The sequence below is a fragment of the Leptosomus discolor genome, chromosome 7, assembly GCF_034619465.1.
Source record: "Leptosomus discolor isolate bLepDis1 chromosome 7, bLepDis1.hap2, whole genome shotgun sequence".
Taxonomy (NCBI): Eukaryota; Metazoa; Chordata; class Aves; order Leptosomiformes; family Leptosomidae; genus Leptosomus; species Leptosomus discolor.
Window position 1 is genome coordinate 22400711 of NC_141397.1, and position 21564 is coordinate 22422274.

At 47.6% G+C, this 21564-nt stretch overlaps 1 protein-coding gene and 2 non-coding genes across 3 annotated transcripts; all 3 read left to right on the forward strand.

Annotated features, from left to right (window-relative positions):
- Positions 1-4984: 4984 nt before the first annotated feature.
- RPSA (ribosomal protein SA) lies at positions 4985-9583 on the forward strand. Its single transcript, XM_086467613.1, has 7 exons — positions 4985-5037; positions 5306-5472; positions 6284-6402; positions 7685-7930; positions 8816-8944; positions 9176-9344; positions 9442-9583. Exons 2-7 carry the CDS (start codon positions 5340-5342, stop codon positions 9534-9536), a joined length of 891 nt encoding a protein of 296 aa, XP_086323739.1. The 5' UTR covers positions 4985-5037; positions 5306-5339; the 3' UTR covers positions 9537-9583.
- On the forward strand, positions 7016-7174 carry LOC147415092 (small nucleolar RNA SNORA62/SNORA6 family). The gene has a single exon (XR_015183674.1). It is a non-coding gene; the product is annotated as a small nucleolar RNA SNORA62/SNORA6 family (small nucleolar RNA).
- LOC147415093 (small nucleolar RNA SNORA62/SNORA6 family) lies at positions 8101-8259 on the forward strand. The gene has a single exon (XR_015183676.1). It is a non-coding gene; the product is annotated as a small nucleolar RNA SNORA62/SNORA6 family (small nucleolar RNA).
- Positions 9584-21564: the final 11981 nt, after the last annotated feature.

A 21564-nucleotide genomic window follows, 5' to 3' on the forward strand; every position in this document is an offset into this window, starting at 1 on the left:
TACCTGCATTGTGCCAGCTGTTCAAACTAACAATCCTATCGGATAATCATTTCCAAAGCCATCTTAGCTTGGATTGCAGAGAAGGTGGTGTGATCCCACCTATATGTATGGCACAGTTGCAGTTGGATCCTTCTCGGAATGACCTCCGTTGCTGGCAGTACACTGTTACTCAACGTGCGTTGTCTCTGCCTGCCCCTGCAGCTGTGGTGTAAGAACACCACCAGTTAACATGTCGAGGCAGTCAGAATTTAAGTGAGTTGTAAGGACACAAGAGAAATAGTCTGATTATTTATATTTTAGAAACTTCAGATTTCCATTCCTCCTGTGCTGATTTTTATTTTTTTTTCTTGCACTGTTTAAACAGGACTGGAGCTTTGGAACATTGTGTAAGTTTGAGTATTGTGTTTATGTGTCTGTGTAAAATATTTATGTGAGAGGTTATATTATATGTTTCTATTGAAAACTGGTTGCCAAAATGAACCATGTCATCTCTTCAGTGTTTCTTGAAAAAAAAAAAAACAAAAAAAACAAACAACAACCCAAACCAATCAAACCCGCAAGGGATGGGATGGAATAGAGGCCTAAGAAAGTAAAAGAAGTTCCCAACAGAACAGGACTATTGGGTGAGTTCGGAGCCCATACAAAGCAATGTGTATTCTCTTTTTCTGTGCGGTATAAAATACACAGGCTGTGCTAGTACAACCTAAATCAGCTGTACCTAAATGGAAAAAACCACATAGCAATGGGGAATCTTGTCTTTTTCACAGCTTCCTCTGCCTGCCTGCTGTGTGTAAAGGCTGATGGAAATTGAATTTCCATACCAGCTGCAGAAATACCAGCCTTTAGTGCAGTGGGGTTTTAAGCACTCTAGGGAGAGACTGTTTTTAATCTCCTGCCAACCAGGTCTTTGCTGCTCAGGCAATCTGATCTCAGCAGGGGACCAGAACTTGTGCCTGGGACGTAATCTTCTGCCGCAAGGCATAGCGCAAGGTGACGCTGGGTGGCCGGGATCTCCTCGTGCTGTCGCAGTATGGCCCTGGGATTCGGTAGCAGGCAGGCTGTGCTAAGCAAAACGTTGATGTTGATACTGAGACATGCATCTTCTAGACGTGAAGATCCCCAAACTCTTCTCTTTTCAGATGTTGCCTAGATGATACTTCCTTATATGGAGCAGTTTTCACGGAGAGTTATCTGTGTGTAACAGACTTACCAGACAGTCCTGGCGTGCAGCCTTGTGCCAGCTGGACCTGAACTGTTTGTGCGGGTACCTGATCCCAAGTTAGGCTGCTGATAGTGCCTGCTCTTAAATGCAGGGCTCCCCAGAGCTCTCCTGCTGCTCTGGAGAACCACCTCCAGTGTAGAGGGTGTTTCTTGCTCGTGCTGCTGATAGCTGCCCCAGCTGTGAGAAGAGATAGCAGACAAGCTCCCTAGCCCTCTTGGGTAGTGGAGAGTGGGAAAGACAGAAAAAGACCAGTTTAAAGGCACTGGCTTTGTCATAAAACATTGAGTTACAGATCTCCATTTCACCTAAAAAAAACAGGCAAACACTCCGCTTGCTTTTTTAAGTTTTATTTTTAAGGTATTATGTGCCATACATAGTCATTGACACCAGAACTGAGCAGAAAGTATTCCTCATCTCACGTACGTATATATGTGTACTTTTACAAACTCAGTGTGGAGCCCTTGAATATGCTTATCCCTTCTGGTTTCAAAGAATCAAGCTGATTTTTCTGCATTGCACTGTTCCTTAATTTCCAATTTTATTGCTATAAAATGCTTCGAGAGTTTTTATCATAATGCATTAAGGAATTTTAGTAAAAATGACAAAAACCCTATAGGAGGTTAAAATGAGACCTCCACAACTTTTGTAACAGATGTTAGGCAATTCTAGCTTCGTAGAACTAGAAATAAGAAGGGAATAGATTTGCTGAAGTGTGTTTTCACAAAACATGAAAGAAATAATAACAAACCTTTGAAATACAAGCCAAGATGGAATTCACAAAGGAGCAGAATGTTGTGCAGCTTCGCTGGAGGTGGATTGATCTCCATGGGTTCCTCTTTGTCTTCTGGAGGGTCCAGCTCCAGGGGTGCCACACCATCTCTTGGATCACACCCACTGGCATGTTTGGTGGGGAAGATACTGCTGGAACCTCTTTCTGCCTGAGCCTCTTCCCAAGATGCACCACCGTTCAATCCATTCATCGCAGGGCCCGTCCTGGCAGCAGAGAACACCTCTGCTGCAGCCCAGTGTCTCTCTCCCACCGCTGTGGGGGTCCTGTCGCAGTCCCCTACTCTGAGGCTATTCCTGGCAAGGGCTGCTGCTCTCCCCATCAGTCTGAGCTGGCTGTCAGGGAGAGATGCTCTTTCTGGGGCTTTGTCACCACCCCAGGAACCCACTCAAGGTTCTCAGTGCACCACCCAAAGGCTGGTAGTAACTGTGATGCTTCTCTCTGCACCTGCCAGCCCCAAGTCTCCTTGGCGCAGCGGGAGGACCAGTGGCCGAGAGCCGCTGTCTGTGGGTTTGCTCCCACATGCCATTTTGCTTGCTACAGGGAAAGACTGCTCCTTGTGCCCAGGGCTTGCTCCAGGATGTCACTGCCTTGCTGGTACTGACTGAAGAGTCAAAAACGGCCCAGAGAGGAGTGGCTCTGGCTGCAGCCCTGTCCACCTGAGTTACTGGATAACTTTGTTCCCCACGTGTGCTGTTCCCCACAACTGCAGACTAGTCCACGATGAGAATGGCTCGTGAAGGGGCTCTTCCACGCTAAGTCTGCATTTCACTGATTGCTGTCATGATGTCTCTCATGGTCTGTGTGATCGGTAGAGACACAGACAATTTAAAGTGTCAAAATCCAATGCGAATTTTATTATATTAGCAAGCGAACAAGAGCAAAGGCAGCGCTGGGCGGCCGGGGAGTCTGCACTCCGCCAACGGCTCGCAACTTCCCGCCTCGTGTAAGCACATTATATACAGTCTCATTTTCTGTATTCGCGACGTCACAATCAGGGTGATGTCGCAATCGGGGCGATACTCTGCGCATACTCCTTCTGTTGCTAGGGGGTCTTTTTCTACCTCCTGGTGGTCGTAAGGATGAAGGCTGAGGGTCTTCCTCGTTGCCCTGTGGGTGAACTTATGCAAGAATGTGATTATTCAACCCCTTCAGCCACGGGTCTTGTTTACTTTGCCGAATGTCCTTCAGTTGAGCTATCAAGCCTTCTTGTGAGCACATAAATCTTTCATCTATACCCTCCCATACAGGTTTAATGAACAAAGCACAACATGTTACTTATTACAGTCTGCAGAGCTCATGGTCTACTAGAAAGAGCCCGAACTGTAACAAGAAGAAATAAGTATTGGAGATTCCAGAGAAGCCTGGAATGCTTACCAGTGGCACTCCTTTGATAACACCGTATTTACTGCAACATTCGTTACTGAACTTCCAGTCATTATGTTCAAATATACAGTTCATACAGTTGTTTTTTGATTATGCAGAAGAGCTCCCCAGACTAAATCCATTACATACACGGCAGTAACACCACCACCTCCCCTCTTCCACCCCCAGCTAATATTCACATTGTGCTCCTGTTAGGAGACGCACGTTGTACGTAGCCCCAACAGGTCAGCTCTCACTATCCACAGCGCACTTACCAAAGTGCAACAAAAGTCTAGAATTCGTTAGGTACCTCTGTAATGGTTCATGTTCTTGCTGAGAGCTCACTTAACTGTTGCCGAGTTTCGTTTTACCTGTCTTTGTCACCACCACGTGGCAAGTGTGTGAATTATTCTCTTTAAAAATACTCTAAAACTCATCGGGTAATCTTGCTAATTAAGATCCTCCAACAAGCATACAGGAAAGAAGAGCAGTGTGAGCGCCAGTTCCTGACTTGCAGGTTGAACTTTTGTGGGAATGATGGGAAGTGGCTGACAGCGGGTGTGCACCAAAACAGGACAAGGTCTCATTTTACAAGGAGCAAAGAACATACATGAGATCATGTAGTAACCTGCTTCTTAAATAATCTCCTCCAGAGCACCTCAGTGCAAAGTCATTGCAAAGGGGCTGTGAGGAGGTTCAATGCCCAACCACACTGCTGTAGTTGTATTAGGTTGAAACAGATGAGAGAAAACTAAAGGAGCACTGTTATTAGAAAGACATGAAGATTAATTATTGCTTGCAGAGGGCACTGGCAATAGTGCCTGCACCATCCAGAAATACCAAGCATAATAAAGTAAATATTGCCAAGTAAATATTGCCACTTTTCTTTTTTCTAAGAAACTCCACTCTCAGGCCCGTGTCTGCTCCCAGAATAGGACAAACGATGAGAAAGATGATGAAGCGTCTTAAATCCGAGCACTTTCTGTGATTCGTGAAGGCAAATGCCCACCGCAGAACGGAAAGTGTAGGTTCAGTGCCAATTTAACCTAGTTTTGCTGTAATTTCTCTGAAAGATGGGGACAGCCTTGGCTGCACAAGCCGTCCCACGTGGTGCGACACCATGCCTGGCGGTGCCCATGAGGGGGGAGGAGCGGCCAAGCCTCCGAGAGGTCTCCCCCACTGCCAGCCAGGTATACTTCATCAAGTAACCGCCAACCCCTGAAAAAGAGAGGGTATATGTCACTTTCAACGGGAGAACAGAGCTCTAAGGTGTTAAAATAAATCTTTCGATTTCTCTTCAAGGGCTCAGAGGAAGCCGTGAGTTTGCTCCGAGCAGAAGCCACAGCACGCTCTGAAGAGCACGCTCCCACCTCACAAACGTCTGTCAGAACCGCCCCCGAGAGCTCAGGAGGAGCGCAAAGGCCCGGGCTTAAACCCCGGGTGGGATCCCGAGGAGACGCCGCTCCACGGCGGGCGCGGCCCACGGCGGGCGGCGCTGCCGCTATGCCGGCCCCGGCCGCCAGGCGCTGCTGCCGTGGCAACGGGCGGAGCCCCGCCCTCCCCGCGGCTCCCCATTGGCCGGCGAGGCTATATAGAGGCGGCCGGCGGCGGCGGCCTTCCCTTCCGCTCCGCGCCTGCCGGGCCTCCACACGGCGTTGTCAGCGTGAGTCCGGGCCGCCGGCGCGGGGGGCGGCGGGGCTGCGTGCGTCCGGCGCCGCCGGGGCGGCCTGTGCGTGCCCTTCCCCGCGGGGCCGGCGGCCGGGCCGGGGCGAGCCGCGGGGAAGGCCAAGGCCTGCTGGGTGTGGGGGTGAGGCGGCCGGCGCGGCCAAGATGGCGGCCGGGGCTGCTGGCGGGCGCGCTGGCCCGGGCCCTCGTGGCGCGGGGGGAGGTGGGAGTCCACGCGTGGCTGAGCCGGGTGCTTGTGCCTGCAGGTTCCCTGTCGTCGCTTCCAAAGGGAAACCCACAATGTCCGGAGGTCTCGATGTCCTGCAGATGAAGGAGGAGGATGTCCTCAAATTCCTCGCTGCCGGGACCCACCTGGGAGGCACCAACCTTGACTTCCAGATGGAGCAGTACATCTACAAAAGGAAAAGCGATGGTACACGCGTAGGGTGGGTGGCCCTGGATGGGCAGTTGGGATTTTGTGGGCACAGCTGAGTAAAGGAGGAAGGTGCTAATGCTTGAGCTCCCTGGCAGTTTCTCCGTGGCCTAAAAGGTGCAGACATCCTCACTGGTTGATTCATGTTACTTGGAGAAGTAGAATAAATACGGATTTCAGAACTTGGTAGATCCATCACAGCTGGATTTGGGCACTTTCGCTAGTTCTAGACCGTAGTCAACAAAATGGTTTTAATGTCTGAATAGTGATTTTTGCTGTTTGTTTGCGTTGTTCTTCAGTCTGAGCTGCACTATATAAAAAGATTGAATCACAGAATCATTAAGATTGGAAAAGACCTCTAAGATCAAGTCCAACCATCAACCCAACACCACCTTGCCCACTAAACTGTGTCCCAAAATGCCACATCTACACGTTTTTGAACACCTCCAGGGATGGTGACTCCACCCCTTCCCTGGGCAGCTTGTTCCAATGTTTGACCACTCTTTCAGTAAAGAAATTTTTCCTGATATCCAATCTGAACCTCCCCTGGCACAACTTGAGACCGTTTCCTCTTGTCCTATTGCTAGTTAGTTACTTAGGAGAAGCTCATACCAGGCCCTGGTTCATGTTGATACGTGATGGAATTGTGCTACATTAAAACCATGTGGGAGGCTTTTCCTTGGAATAGCTTTCTACTAGCTAGAATTCTGGAGTAACCACAGCCACGTGACAAGTTTGGTGACAGAAGAGAGCTATCCTGTTTTAGGATCTTGTATTTGCTGGTTGCTTTAAAGCCTTTTGTCACCAATAGGTATTTACATCATCAATCTGAAGAGGACCTGGGAAAAGCTCCTCCTGGCAGCCCGTGCCATTGTTGCCATTGAGAACCCAGCTGATGTGAGCGTCATTTCTTCTAGAAATACTGGACAGGTACGGAGATTTGTTGGTCATAAGGCCTGCGGTCTTGGGAGCAGGACTCTTGCCATGCATCACTGCCTGCCAGTGGCAGCTTGGTGATAAAGGGAGTAGCAAGACAGATTTTGGCTCTAGGAACACTTTTTCTGGAAGTGTGTTTCTTGTGTTGCACCCACTCCCGATTTCTGTAGTTTCAGGGGGTTTGATAACTTCTTTTTTTTTTTCCTTTTGTATCCTCCTTTGGGTACTTTCTGTTGTATTTCTGGCATATTAATTTTGACTGTCAGTCCTCTAGTGCCCCCCCCCCTCCCCCCCATATGATTCTGTGAGTCGTTGACACTGCTTTTTGGGGACAATAAGCGCCTGAGAGAAAAGTTCTCAAAGGAAATATTTGCTCTGTTTTTGAGCAAGATATAGTATGTTTTTAATTTCGTCACTAGATTTCTAGCAAAAAAATTCTATTGTAGAAGGGGACACAACCTTTAGATAAAATGTAGTTAGCCACTGAAGTTTATCTGTGAGCTTAGTTGCTTTGAACTAGTGCAGGTGGTGCCACAAACGTTCAGGGAGATTGTGAATGATACAGGGTGGATTTGCCGAGGAAGAGCTTGGGTTCCGGTGGGCTTGAGCTGCACACTGTTAAAGCTTGATGCTGAGGCCAGTTTCTGGCCGATGAGCTCTCAAGTGTCGGAAGTGTGCTACAGCAAACCTCTGGCAGGGTTTTCGCTAACACCAGGAGAGGAGCTCCCTCTGTGATTGGAGTTTGATAGTAGGCCCTGCCACATGCCTGAGAAGTTGAAAGCTGTTGCAGGTGAGAACTGCCAACTGCAGTTTTAATGGACACAGCTGCAGTTTGTGTTTAGTTACTGCTCAGCTTTTCCTGCAGTTCCTGAAGTTAGGCTACTGGATAATGAAAGGATGTAGGAATAATGGAAGAAAATTGACTTTGCTTTTTTCATATGCTGTTAGTTTTATTCCCTCTTTCATGATTTGATTATGAGACTTTGGAGTGGAGCTTGCAAATAACTTCAGGAAAAAAAAAAGTGTTTTTCTGTATCCTGAATTCCTGCTTTGCTGGTAGATATGATCTTTTTGACGCCTGCTGTTGGTGTAGCTATTTCAGAAACTTTTTTGTTTTGTCTCATTCTGAGTACAGAGCTGGCGGTGAGCCCTGATTTCACAGGAATTGAAACAAATAGTTCAGTTAAATTTTGTGCGTGTTTACTGACGGCACGCCTGGGTGACTTGGTTGAAATGCAGTTTTCCTGCTTCACCTTTGCTGTTGTCCGTTTTGCAGCGTGCTGTTCTGAAGTTTGCTGCTGCAACTGGGGCTACTCCTATCGCTGGGCGTTTCACCCCCGGTACCTTCACAAATCAGATCCAAGCAGCTTTCCGTGAGCCGCGGCTCCTGGTTGTTACGGACCCCCGGGCTGACCACCAGCCGCTGACAGAGGCATCTTACGTCAACATCCCCACCATCGCTCTGTGCAACACCGACTCCCCACTGCGCTACGTGGATATTGCTATTCCCTGCAACAATAAGGTAACGGCTTTGTCGTAGCGTTCGGAGCTGCTGCCTCTGGAGCATGCCCTAGGTTGCAAGATGGATCCTTCCTGCAGGGAACAGTTGGCTTGTATCTCGCCTGTCTCCCAGGGTGATGAGTTAATTAAGGCCTCTTGCAAGCTAGCAGGCGGGTGGGGAGGAGGAGATGAACTGCACACAGTTGGAGCTTGGAGCTGAGGCCAGTTTCTGGCCAAGGAACTCTCAAGTGTAGGACGTGTGCTATAGTAACCTGGCAGGATTTTTCGCTGACACCATGAGGGTCTTTGTGGCCCAGTGAGTGGAGTTTGATAGTCATTCTTGCCACAGTTTATGAATGAAAGGTAAAGTGAACTGATGAAGAAACTGCTCTGAAACATTACCTTGACAGAAACCACCTGAAAGGTAAAGCATATAGAGATGGGAAACTGATCTCCATTTAGATGTCATTCATTAAAACGAATGTAAGCCAAATCTGAGCATGTGTGTAAGATTTGCTCCTTTGGTCAGGTTTTCTATTTCTTCGTTCTAGCGTATGTGATGAGCGTAATCCCTCTCTTTTGGATAAGATTCTTGTGGGGTAGTGAGCAGTATGAAACTCCATAGCAGGGGACTTGCTTCAGGCCATGCTGTGTACTGCAAGCTCGGATGCTCATGACTAAAGTGTGCTGCGATTTCTGCAGAGACCCGAAAACGTCACTGGGAACTCAAAAAGTTGCCCTTTCCTGAGTCCAAGTTCCTAAGTCTGGGCATAAGCAAGTAATGAATTCTCTTGCAAAGCAAGAACTTTGGGTTGGGTGCAAACACATCTTTTGCTCTTTCAAAGGAAAAAGGTGTTGTCAAAGGTTTAGTCTAACAGCAAGTCTTACATACTTTGTTCTGTTCCAGGGAGCTCATTCGGTGGGTCTGATGTGGTGGATGCTGGCTCGGGAGGTCCTGCGCATGCGTGGCACCATCTCCCGTGAGCACCCGTGGGAAGTCATGCCTGACTTGTACTTCTACAGGGATCCAGAGGAGGTAGGAGGCCCGTGGCAGGACACATGAGATGCCTTGCTTGTGCTTGTGCCCTGTGGTCCTGTGCCTGCTGTTGAGGATGGGTTTTGCCAACGTAATAATTGTGCTTGACCCTTAAAGGTGGTGGCGGGTGAATTGTATCGCCTGTTGTAGTTGGTGCCTGTTGTCTGGTAACGTGATAGTGAGGGCGGTGAGGTGTTTCTGGGAGACTTAAGCTACGCTTTCCCGTTGCAGATCGAAAAGGAGGAGCAGGCCGCTGCTGAGAAAGCAGTTACGAAGGAGGAGTTCCAGACGGAGTGGACGGCCCCAGCTCCGGAATTCACTGCTCCTCCCCAGCCCGAGGTCGCAGACTGGTCCGAGGGGGTGCAGGTCCCGTCTGTGCCCATCCAGCAGTTCCCCACAGGTCGGCGCAGGGGATCTCTGGGGGGGGTGGGGTACGTGTTGTGTGGTGGGTGGGAAGAGCTGGGGTGCACTAAGGGTTCTTGTCTTTGCGATTGCAGAGGACTGGAGCGCCCAGCCTGCCACCGAGGACTGGTCAGCAGCTCCCACGGCCCAGGCTACCGAGTGGGTTGGCACTGCCACGGAGTGGTCTTAACTTCAGCCCCGCTGTACTGCGAGAGAAATAAAGGCTGGTTTGACACACGCGGTGCTGCCTTTCTGAGCTCCTTGGCGGGTGGAATACGCGGGTGGTGGCAGGGGGCCCCCCTGGCGGCTGGGTTTCCCGCCTTCCCGGGCTCCACGCCCCCTGGTGACCTGTTGGCCGTGGCGGGCCAGCTGTAGGGTGGTGAGGGAAGACGTCACCGCGGGGGCGAGGTGCTGTGGCCGAAAGCCGGTGGCAGCAGAGAGCCCTCGAGTGGGAACTGCCTCCCTGGTGCGAAACTGGTTCTAGCATCAGTGTTACTGTCTCCTTCTGCAAAAATACTGCAGAAATCCTCAGAAAAAAAACCATTAACTCATGTGCTTGGAGGATTGTATTTCTGGGATTAGCAGCAGTAATGGGAGGCAGACCCTTCACCAAGAGAAGTGGGAGTTTTGTTTGCTGCAGGTGGACATGTGTTCAAATTGGATCCCTTTTTCCATATTGCTGTAGTCTCAGCATTCCCCTTTTTCTACCTTCAGCCATGCCAATCAACCTGTAAAGAATCTTGTCCCTTAGTACGTGTTCTCATTTGCTTTTACTGCAGTAGTGCATATTGGCAGTAAAAAACCTAGAGCAAGCTGTGTACATTACTGCACAGTACCTGTCCAAGGGAAGCTGATCTTTTTCCCTCTTGGCTGTACCTATTAGATGCACGGCCACTAAGGATTTTGTTAACTAACAGCTTTTAGCCGAGGGGCATGTGAGCATTTTACTACTTGGCCATTCCCACTTAGTGTGCTGTGTTCTTCAGATGTGCGTTTCTGGCATATGCTTGAGCACTCTGCTTTCCAGCACCTGGCAGCGGGATGCTCCTTCCTGCTGCCCCGCGTCTGTCACTGTGTGTCAGGGTGGGGCGAGAGCCTGTTTGCTCGGGCTCTGGGTGGGTGCTGCAGCTCGGTCGGGAACAGCTTGTACAGCAACTCCTGATTATCTCCCCAGTTCTGACATTGTCCCGAATAACTAGTTGCCCTGGTCTTTCTTTTCACCCTTCCACGTTAAAAGTTTCCAAACTCAGAGCAGAGGCTTATCCCTCTGTACTTTGAATCGTTGCTATTACTGTTTCACCGTTGTCCCTTTTCTTTGTCTGATTCGTAACCTTCATGGGAATATGTTCCAGTTAATGAGAACGTAGCAGTCACCAGACAGCTCCTGTGTGGGTGGTGATGCTGTTTTAAATCAGCGACAGCTGCGTTTGAGTGTTTCTTACTGAAATATTTCTGGCACGTTACTGGAATGTGGTTGTTTTCATCTAAGGATTTCTTGAAGTATCACTTTGACTTTTATGATAAGTGTCTTTTTTAGGACCAAGGGCTGCCAGTGAGAGGTGGATCTGTGTGGCCTGGGAAGAGAAGGTCAGGAGACAGATCTCTGCACGTGGATTCAGAATTACCTTTTTGGGGTAACGGGGGTGGGGCAGGAGAACTCGTTTGGCTGGAGCTCTGCAGAGGGGATGAATGGCAGCCCTTCAGAAAAGGAAGAAGCCTTGGCTGCAGCGGCAGAGGGCACGTTGCAGGAAGGCTACCTTCCTCAGCGTGGGCGCAGGGGAGGAGAGATCTTGGCACGGGGGTGGGGGCATCAGCAGACACGTGGCAGCAGATCTTCTATCTGCCAGAGCTTCCCGTGTGACAAATACCTAGCAGATAATGATCTGTTGAGGCAGCGCAGAGGGATAGGAAGAGGAGCTAGGAGCAAATCCTAGAGACAATGGCTTGTTTATTATTGCAGTTCTTTTCCGGCAAATGCAGTGTTGATGACTGAAAAACGACAGCAGAGAACTTGTAACCACGTTCTTCTGAACTGGTCTCGTTTGACCCAAGGTGGCTTAGGCCGAGGCTTCCATGTAGTGAAAATGGTTTCTTTCCCTTGAGGGTCCAGCAGTGTATCCCTTTCTCCATGACCTCTCTTTGTATTTGGCTTGGGTTGGTTGAACTGGGCTAGATATGCCTAGGATAGCCTTTCTTTTCCATGTTTGGTCTCAGCTGGAGCTAGCTGATGTTGCTGAGCACCACAGAACCCCTCAGGAGAAATGAGCTGTTGGAAGAATCTTTGCCGATGTGCTACTGTGTCATCCATGAAACTCATATACACATGTGCTTTCTAATTCCCTCCCTAATTTATGTGCCTCTATTCACAGATGTTTCTTTTACTCTCCAGTCGTTTCTTTGCCCAAATGATTAGATGATTCTTTAGTATCAGAGTATTGCAGGATTACATCAGGGCTTTCCTTTTACAGGAAACAAAGGGCTTTATGCACAGTTGAAGAGACCGGGCTCTGTTTACTTAAATCCAGGCCGCAAAAGCATTCCACTCTTTCCACCTGTGGGCTATTTTGCTTTGTGAAACAGTGAAAATGGTTGTAGGATGACTGATGCTGTCTTCTTTAGGAGTATGGTATACTTGGAAGCCTGTTTACTGAAATCAGTGTGCAACTAGAAAGTAGGTAAAAGAAAGTGAGTTGTGTATGCGGTTGATGAATTCACCACACTGCTCCTCTTAGGAGACTTCCCACCCAGAAGTGCCAGCATGCAGTTGGAGTGGATCTTGGAATTTTAGAGGGCTTTTTTTTCTTTCTTGGGTTAATAGCATCATGGTGCAGATAGACTTAGATGGAATAAAGCACGTGGTAAATCTGCAATTGTCACGAACTCAGCACTCTCCAAAGCTGTGTATCTTGAAGTTTCTCAGGGCAGATGAACCCTGTCATCTTGAATATATGCATACTAGCAGAGGAAGAAAAACGTTTCGGATTTGCCTTCTCATTGCTGTAGGACCAAGGAGTTGCTGGGGCATCTCCCTACCTCCCTGCAGCTTCCAAAGAGGCATTGGCCAGCATTTCAGGCAAAATTTCTTTCCTCTAGCCAAATGCTTGGCACTACCAGCTCGTAGCCCTTGCGGCCTAGAGTTTGTGAAAACCACAAAGCCTGTGATTTTGTGAAAACCTCATCTGTATCGAGTCTGTATGACAGGTAAAGGTAGAACGTTGCATTACAGTTGTGTGCAGGAATGGGAATGAAGAACGTCCTTGACTGTCAGCCCTGCAAAGAGGCAGGCTGTGGTAAGTACCTTGGGCGTGGACACAGTCTTGCTATGTACAGTCTCATCCACAAGCGTGAATTTCTTGCTTCCTAGGACACTGATTTTTGAAGCTGTTTTGCTTTTTAAATACATGTGTTTTTAAGAATACTCACTGCCATTTTTCTACTGTCCAACTTTGAAAGCATATAATTTTTATTTATACCTATTCCTTCATACATGTAGTCACTGGTGAATAAAACTACATAAGGTATTTTTTGTTTATCTCTGTAGTTGAAAGAACATATATTTGCTGGGCTCCTGCTTAAAAGCTCAGTTTATAAAGTGTTCATAAAGCCTGAGTTTAACTAGCATGTCTTTTCTCATGTGACAGTCCTAAATACTTCTGTCAGTGTTTGTTTCGCTGGCTACAAGTTTATTGTTTTTACTAGTACTGTTCAAGCATGAATAAAATAAATCCTCTAAAGGACAGGGGATGTATCCTTTGAAATGATGGCTCCCCAACCCTGCTTTGAAGGCCAGAGAAACCTGCTTCGGTACAAAATCTTTGTGTTCATTTTAAATGCCATTGCACTACACCCAGAAGGGTTCCTTGGGTTGAGTCATGCAGCTAACTTCCTTCATTTGGGTACAGAGTCAGGCCAGTGACTCTTGGGCAGAGCAAGAGGCACCACAGCACACACATCTCGCACAGGCCACCTTTCAGCGACACCGTGTGCCCACCACCCGTCGTGCGGGGGCTTGGGTTTTAACAGTGGGCGGCTCAGATGAGGAGGGAACAGGGCACATTGTATAAACCAGAGTTGGGTGTTGAGGACTGAAACAACCAGCCTTTCAGGTGTTCAAAGGGACTACGCACCTACCCCCTGTATATGTGGGTTAGGTTGAGATTTAGGGTTATGCGAAGCAGGGAGCTTGGCGTGGGAAGAAGCGTGGCACACTGCAGAACTCGGAGCTGGTTTGCCGTGAGGACGGTTGTGTCAAAGACTGGGACAAGCTTGTGCCATAAGCAGGTGTACCGGCACTGCTCATTCCTGCGCTGTGGCTGGAAACGTTGGAGTGCGGCCAGACAGCCTGGAAAGCTGCTGTGAAGCTTTATTTCTCACCTGTAATGCTGGATTTGTTAGTGTTGCCCCAGAAGTGGTTCTGGTCCCAGAGGCTGTTTGCCACCTCACTTCTGGTGAGCCAAGGGGATGCTGAGAGTGAAGGAGACAGTGCAGATATTTGCCGTTTGGGTCTGAACTCGGTCAGGATGACCACACCAGCCTTTCACTGCTCCCAGATGCGGGTATGTTAAAAAGTGGCTTTCTGGGGGCAGGCAAACAGCATTGCCCCTGCCTGGCAGGTGTCAGGAGGACGATGGTGGTGGGTTGCACAGCTGCAGCATGTGAGTATGCGGATCATTTCCAAGACCCCGGTAGACGGGGCTGTTATTCCTGGTTTGTCTCGGCTGCTGCTGGCAGCGTGGCCAGAGAGTGGACAGAGCAGGCTCTGGGCGAGGGAAGGATGGTCAAAAGCTGCTTTGTAGGCACACCTGGGCCTTTTGACCACTCCCTGTGGTGAAAGAGATCCTCTGCCCCTTCTAAATATCCCAGCTGCTATTCAGTGCTGGAGGAGAGACTTAATACCATTGCAAATCATAGAATCATAGTCTGGCTATGGGGACTAATGGAGAATTGTGTTGAGTGCCAGCCACCATCTCTTGCAGCTGGAGCAGAGCTGGTCCTGCCTCTTGCCTGGCTCTGACTTCCCTGTAGCAGGGTGGTGCCCTCTCACAGGCATCATGATATATTTTTTGTAAAAAACCTCCAACCCTACTGTTTTTCTATATATGTCTGAGTGTTAAACTTGTTGCCTCCATGCTCAGCTGCAAACCTTGATCTTGCTTTTAATTTCCCTAAAGGAGCAAATGTGGGATGCTGCTGGCTTCCAGTGCAGAGAAACACAGTACTCCTAGTTCAAGATGCCTTGGAAAATTTCTAGCTCATCCATCCTGCTTGGCTTATTGCTTCCAGCATTTCTAGAGCGACTTGTCTTCTCCCAAAGCTCACAGGTATACGGTTCACTGTGCCTGTTGGCTTTGCTTAAATAGGGGGAAGTTAAGCAGCACACAGAGAGAGAGAATCAGAGTGTGTACCATTTTCCTTCACTTGTTATTTTGCTGTTAAAGACTTTAATTTGAGAGGCAAGGTAGCCACCACCACTACCCTCTTCACAGCACCTTTTCTGGAGGCTCCATTAAGCCACATGCCTGCTCCCAGCTGGGTAAGGTTTTATGAGCCCCAGGTGTGAGGGGCTGGACCATCTCCTCCCCTTTGCTCAGGAGGACTGGTGTGGGGTAGGAGTGAGTGTGCTGCTGGCTTCTTGGCTTTGTGAGGCAAACCTGCTTTGTCTCAATGCTGCAAGCACCCAGTGGTTCTCCATGAGCTCCTTCAGGAGGGCTGAGCAGTCTAGCAACAAGTATTTCTGATTCCAAGGGTTCAACCCTTTGAAAAATTTTGAGATGAATATTAGGTCGTAATTGTTTTTGCCTAAGTATGGCTTGGATTTCTCTTTGACTTCTAAGCTGCTTCTGCACCTTGTTTTAAATTTTATTTTCTTTCTGTGAAAGGAATGTGTTTGTGGTTTTGTTTCAAAAAGAGAACAGGGATTTCTTGAACGACACCTTGAATATAGAAGCAGGAACTTCATTAAAATGTCAAATCTGAGACTTGTGATATAAAATGCTGCAAGTTGTCCACGCTGTAAGTTATCAACACTGCGTGGTGCCCGGGTGGGACGAGCGCTCTGTGGAGCCATCCTTGTGCAGTGGCAGGTTGGTGTGTGCTGACTCTGCTTCCCTGGGATCTGGGAGATGGAAATTACACTTCAGGTAAGTGTCAAGCCTTTGCATTTATTTAATTTTTATTTTAAATCTTGGGAGTCTATTCTTCTACCATTGCAAGAATAATGGATTTACCTTCCCTTCTATTGTATGTTTGGTGGACACCTGTGTTACAGTAGAGCATCTCTCAGCTGGCTGCAGCCTGGGAAAGGCTTGAGGTACAAGTGTGACCGTGTGTGTGTCCTGGGAGGCGAGGGCTGCTGTAAGACTCTACTGTCTTCTGTGGCTTTGTGATTAGTGACTCTTGGGGCTCTTCTGCTAATAAGATAATTGCAACATAACATACAGAGGAGAACAGTGAGTGCCTCCTGTTGGGTAATGTAAGCCAGAGGGGAACAGTGTAGGGACCAGGCGCAGAGTAGCCGTCTCTTTCCTTGCCATGGTTGGGGTGATTTAAATAAATCTGATAATAACCTTCATGTTTTGAAGTTCCTGAACATCTGCTTAGGCACTGAATTATTTACTGCTGCTGCTATCCAAAAAAACCCAGAAGTCCCATATGTGTGGAATGCTTCTTAATTAGAGGAAGGTTTGGATCTGCAGCCTTTTGCAGAAGAAGCCTTGGTTCCCCTCAACAGCTTTGCTTTGAGGGAGGGAGAATGGAGAAAGGGGGAGGACACAGCTGCTGGGGATATTTCTGCAGCTGCTGTTCCCCAGTAAAATGGGGTTACTAACTCATTTTTAGTAGTAACCTCTACTAATCTGATCTGCACACTTGATCACAGTGATAGTTCTCCCCTTGTTGAGCAGTCCAGGTAACAGTTCGATGCCACAATGGTTGTTTTTATTTTATCTTCAGCTGAGCTGAAGTTATTTATTCTCCCTTCCACACTACCTGGAGAGAGATGGCATTGGCAGCTTCTGCAAGCATTGCTCTGTTCCCATCAGAGAAGCTCTCCTTGCCTCCATTCCTGCTTTAATATCCTGCAGCTGTTTCCTTGCAAAACTTTTTCATGGCTTGGATGCAGTGGTGGGTGCAGTGTGTCCTTACCCTTGTGCTGGCCCTGAGGGGCGTGCAGGGCTGCTGAATTCCTAACCCGTCTGCTTGCTACACCTGGGGCCAAACCCTCGTGATGTCCCAGTTTGGTGAGATGGGTTAAATGATGATCCAGCTGGCACTTTCCTGCCTGGGTCTGGTCCCTGGGAGGTAGGGGAGACCCTGTGTTGTTGCCCGTCTCCTCCCCTTGGCTGTTCTGCCATCTCCAGGTAGTTTTTGCCCATCTGGCCTTTTCGTGGGGGTTTGATGCTGATACACACAAAGCTTTTGCTGGCTGGGAAATGGCATCTGTCCGTATGTCCCTGGGCGGCTGTGGGCTCTCCTTCCTCTGCCTGTCTGCTGCCATGGGAGCATGCTTAGTGCGTCGGCTGCAAACGCATCCCCTTGCCTCAGTGCTTTACAGTTTTGCCGTCAATCATGAAGGAGTGGTGCAGAAACTAATATCAAACCTGAAATGTTTTAAAATCTGCTTGTCTTTGTCTCGGTGCCTCTGTGGGTACACGCATATGCAGATTGTCTCCCTGTCTCCCAACATGTGGGAGTTTAGTGGCCCCTGTTTGCTGAGTGCATGGAGGAGGTGGGTGTTCCTGGGTAGCACCGTGTGGTACCAATTTAAGGTTTAGAGACAGTGTTCACCACTGGTTTTGCCTGTCTGTGGATGGCTGAATTGAAGGGGAGTTGGTTCCTATGGTGGAAAATGAATGATTGCAGCAAAGCTAAGCCTCCCCGTGTTAGCTTGCATTACATTGGTATAGTCCATTTAAAACACGATCCTGAGTTCTGATTCAGCAGTGATGACCGTGTTGTGTGAGAAATGGGCCAGGACCTAGAAATCCTCGATTTCCAGAGTTGCTTTTTTCCCCTAGGGAAAAACTGTGTGAGCATTTGTGAGTGATAAAGCCTTGGCCGCAGATGAAACTGGGCTGCCACCTGCCAAAGGACAAGCTGCTGCCTTGGGGCTTAGGCGAACAGCAAGAAAAGTGTGATGGAGAGAAAAAAATCCCTGCGGCTGTCAGGCTGGAGAGCTGATAATGCTGCATGCAGCGTGGATCAAAATGGGGGGATCACTATTTAAAGCCTTTCAGTGAGTGCTTAATTTTTTTTTTGTCAGGACATCACTGCTTTGAAGAGATGTGGTTTAGAAACGCAGTCCCTGTCTGACCTGCTTTGGTGGCAGCAAAAGCACCTCATATATGGTGGCAGAGAGGTGGGCGACCTGCTGCACCTACAGCCTGCTGGGTCAAGTCAGGGGTCTGTAGGACTTTAGATCAGGTCTTAGTGGATCTTCAGCAGCGTGGAAGCTGCTGGGGTGCTCCTGGCACCAGCAGAGCCACTGCCTGGCTGGGCATGCTGAGCAACATGCCTCATGGGGTGGGATAAAATACCACAAATACTGAAAAATACCAGTCTCCATCACCAGGAATTTTCTCTGGGCGTGGGGAAATGGCCATTGGTTGTCTTCCTCGCCTGGATTTGTTGATGAAGGTTTCTCGGGGTAGGTTTCAGCAGGTGCTGGAGCCCTTGCAGCTTGTGGCCTCTGTCCCTATGACTGCTCTTTGCGGTGTGTGGAGCCTCTTTGTAGCTGAGAAGTTTCTTTAACTTAGATGTGCAGATGAGACCCATACTCAGCACCTTGAAATAAACCGAAATTCCCTCCCTAGCACTGATTTGTTATCTGGTATGACTAAACCCTTCTCCCCCTGCCATGAGAAGTGCTGTGCAACAAAAGACAGTGAAGATCCTAAAGAAGAAAGGAGGTGTATTACAGGAGACCTCTGTAGCTCAGAGTTTCAAGCAGAGTGACAGTCCTATGGCTGCGAAGGTTCAAAATGTGTGATAAGTGGCTCTGTCTCAGTGCAGGGTCAGCTCTAGGAGCAGAGGATGAAAGAGGGCTCAAGAAGATGATCTTGACTGCTTCTTTGGAGCGAGTGAGGCTATTGGAAAAAAATGCTGTCAATGGTGGTAGTGTGCGATGTTTATTCCCCTTTCTTTGCTTGGAAATCTTCATATAAGCAACCTGAAAATGCAATCTCAGGTGTTTCAAAGTTCTCTTTTGGAAGGAACTTATTCTTCTTCTGGAGTAAAAAGCTGTTTTTTCATCTTTGCAGAAGCCAAGACCCCAGTATTGTGGTACTGAATGCAAAATCAGTGTATTCTTTGCATGTACATGAGTGATTTGCACCACTTTCCGGCTTTATGAGCAAACCTGTTTAATGATGTCTACTTTTTCAGTTCACTGTGAGTACAGAAAGCAGTTTGTCTCATACCGCAGCTGAGCAAAGTGTGAAAGAAATGGCTGAATGGCATTTTTGACCCCAAGAGAAGTGTGCATGTTGGCATCTGTTTCACAGCTCACATTTAGCCACGTGTGTTTTGCAAAATTGCCCTTTTTATTTTTTTTTTTTATTTTGTTGAGATTCCTATTCATCAGTAACGCTTGAGCAGATGCTCATTCTTTCCATGCTCTGTCTGGCCATGCAAACTAAAAACTGATGTCCACAAGAGTTACCTGTTTAAAAACAAGCCTTCGGTGAGAAGAAGAATAAAAGAATTAAGTTCAGATATTTCCTTGTTTTTTACCAAAACCTTTTGGATGCAGCATTTGAACTAGTGGCAACAGAAGATGTGAAAAATTTGCAATGCAGAGGTGTTTTCTAGTCATTAATGAATGCAAACTGTGTGCTGTGTGAGATGTTACTGGGAGGCTCCTATCACACACCACTGAGTTTTTGTCCTTTTTTTAAATTTATTTATTTTTTATTTCCCCTTGAGGTTAGCCTGAGCACCAGAGGAAGCTTGGGATGGATATATATAGACTTTCAGCAAATGTCACGGCAGGGAGGGGGCATCAGTGCTGAATTCACAGACATGTACTTATTGCTGTTCCTAGCAATAGAAAAATAGGGATGAAACCAAATGCTACTGAATACTCCTATGAGTTTGTGGAGTTTAACCTCCAGTTGCATGTGACTAACTGGTCAATCAGGGTCAAAACTCAGAAAGCCAAATAATTGTTTCGGTCAATATGAGGACTGAAGGTTTGTTGTTTGTTTTTTTTTTTCACATCCTTCACAACTGTTGTGCTCTAACAGAGGACCCCATTGTGAACAGGGGTTGGGGAAGCAAGTTGCCATTGTTCTGCAGAAATCATCTAGCTGATACCGTCACGCTCGTATCCTGAAGCTCTGAGCTTGCGAAAGACATTGATCAATAGGTGAACCTAATGTATTACAATTAGAGTTGAGCAAACCTTGAAAAAACAATTAGCTAATGGGCAATTGCATGCTCTAGAGATGACAAAATGCTTTGTAATGCTCAGTGTTATTGCAGGTCTCGGGGGCCTGATTCAGAAAGCATTCAAATCCTGGAATAGTTACTCATCTGGTCTAATCTGCTTCTGCTTCTCAGGTTTTCAAAACCTGTCTGGAGTTCTCTGTGGCTTCTTCATAATGTTTCTTATTGCCCTTATATTCCTTGTGCAAATAAATAAATATCCTCTACTTTTCTTCCACGTATGCACACATGTATGTATGCACATGCATGTTTCCAGCCCCTTCCTGTTTTCTAGCTGAGGTGAGTGAGATCTGAAGCCACGTCTTCCCTTTCCAAGTCATGTTTTAATGTGAGATGAGGAGCTAAGATGAGGAAAATCCTATTCCTCATTATGCAACTATTCCATAAGATACCAGAATCTGCAAGACAGACCAGCTGTGCTGACATCGGGGCACTGCGTTGTTTCTGTGATAACCTTCTGGTTTAGCAGGCTGGCAGCACCTTCCACCGGCACTTTCTGACCAATATTTTCTATGGACACCTGTGAGGAAGGATGGAGGAAAACAGCTGCTGTCTCCTGAAAAAGACCTTCTCTCATGTGACTTTTCTTCAGTTCAATGACTGGGTATCTCTGTGGACAGAGGTGGCAGGAGAGGCAATAGCAGCTGTGTTGCACCAGCAACTCTCACAGTAAAGAGGCAAGACAAGACCTTATCTGTGAGACCCAGCTCAGAGAAAGGTCCTTCCAAGACCAGGAGATAAATCTGATGAGCAGCTTCCCATGTGAAGGCTCCCCAGGAGAATGACCAGCCCCGACCATCGCAGCGTGCCTGGGAACAGCCGAACTGACTTTGAGCCGCACACCAGAGACAGTTATTTCTACAAATAACCCGTTGACTTTTCTGTATTTGAAAGCAAAATGCAATGATTTCATTTTTGAAGAAATTCTGAATTCTCCTTTTAGCTGACTCTCACTTGTATCTCCTGGAAGTACTTCTCTAGGGCTCTGGTCTCTTTTGTGAAGCACAGACATAAAAAAATGAGCTAGGTCTCTACAAATAAGCACACCACAAGATTTAAGCTCTTAATTCCTATGAGGAATCAGATGCCTAAATACTTTTGTTGGTTTAGACCAGAAAAAATGGAATCCTTTTTGCAATCTGCCTCATGTCTGACCTAACAGGACCTCTTTGCCCGGCTCCTCAAAGGTGGACATTCTCAGCTTAAGGTCAAATGCCATAGAGGAGAAATAAGTTACTGAGTTTCCTGTCGTGAACATATCATATGACAATATTTGTGGCATTTAGTGGAAAAATTCAAGATGAGAACCTTTAGTCCCAATTATCCCAGCTGTAGTGGAATTGTTACTAGCTGTATTTATGGATTCGTTTTTGCTGAAGAACATGAGTTTATTTTTTACAGAAAACTTTATGAAGAACAACATGTATGTGAACACCAGTTCTAAGCTGGCTGGGATGGGTTTGTGTCAAAACCAGGAAGAAACTGTAGGCGTAAAAGAGGAGATCAACCCCGAGATGTCCTGCTTACAGAGTCCTGGGAAGTCCTGTAGATCTGGAAGATATGATCTTTAAATTGCACCAGAAATTTCTAACTGGTTATAATTGGAAACTAGGCCAAAGCACTTTTAGTCTCTCAGCTGAGCTGGGTGGTGTTACTAAATTAGGAGTCGTGTATAGGGATTGAAATAATGGTACAAGCTACTGTCAACAGACTATGAAAAGAGGTGCAGAGCGGGAACCCAGAGAAAGTGGTGGGGAGATACACAGCAGAGTTGG

Excerpts from the sequence above, each read along its gene's own strand:
- RPSA (XM_086467613.1), top strand. The coding sequence starts at position 5,340 with ATGTCCGGAGGTCTCGATGTCCTGCAGATGAAGGAGGAGGATGTCCTC. Across the intron at positions 5,473-6,283 it reads CTACAAAAGGAAAAGCGATG|GTATTTACATCATCAATCTG; the intron begins GTACACGCGTAG and ends TGTCACCAATAG. Across the intron at positions 7,931-8,815 it reads CTATTCCCTGCAACAATAAG|GGAGCTCATTCGGTGGGTCT; the intron begins GTAACGGCTTTG and ends GTTCTGTTCCAG.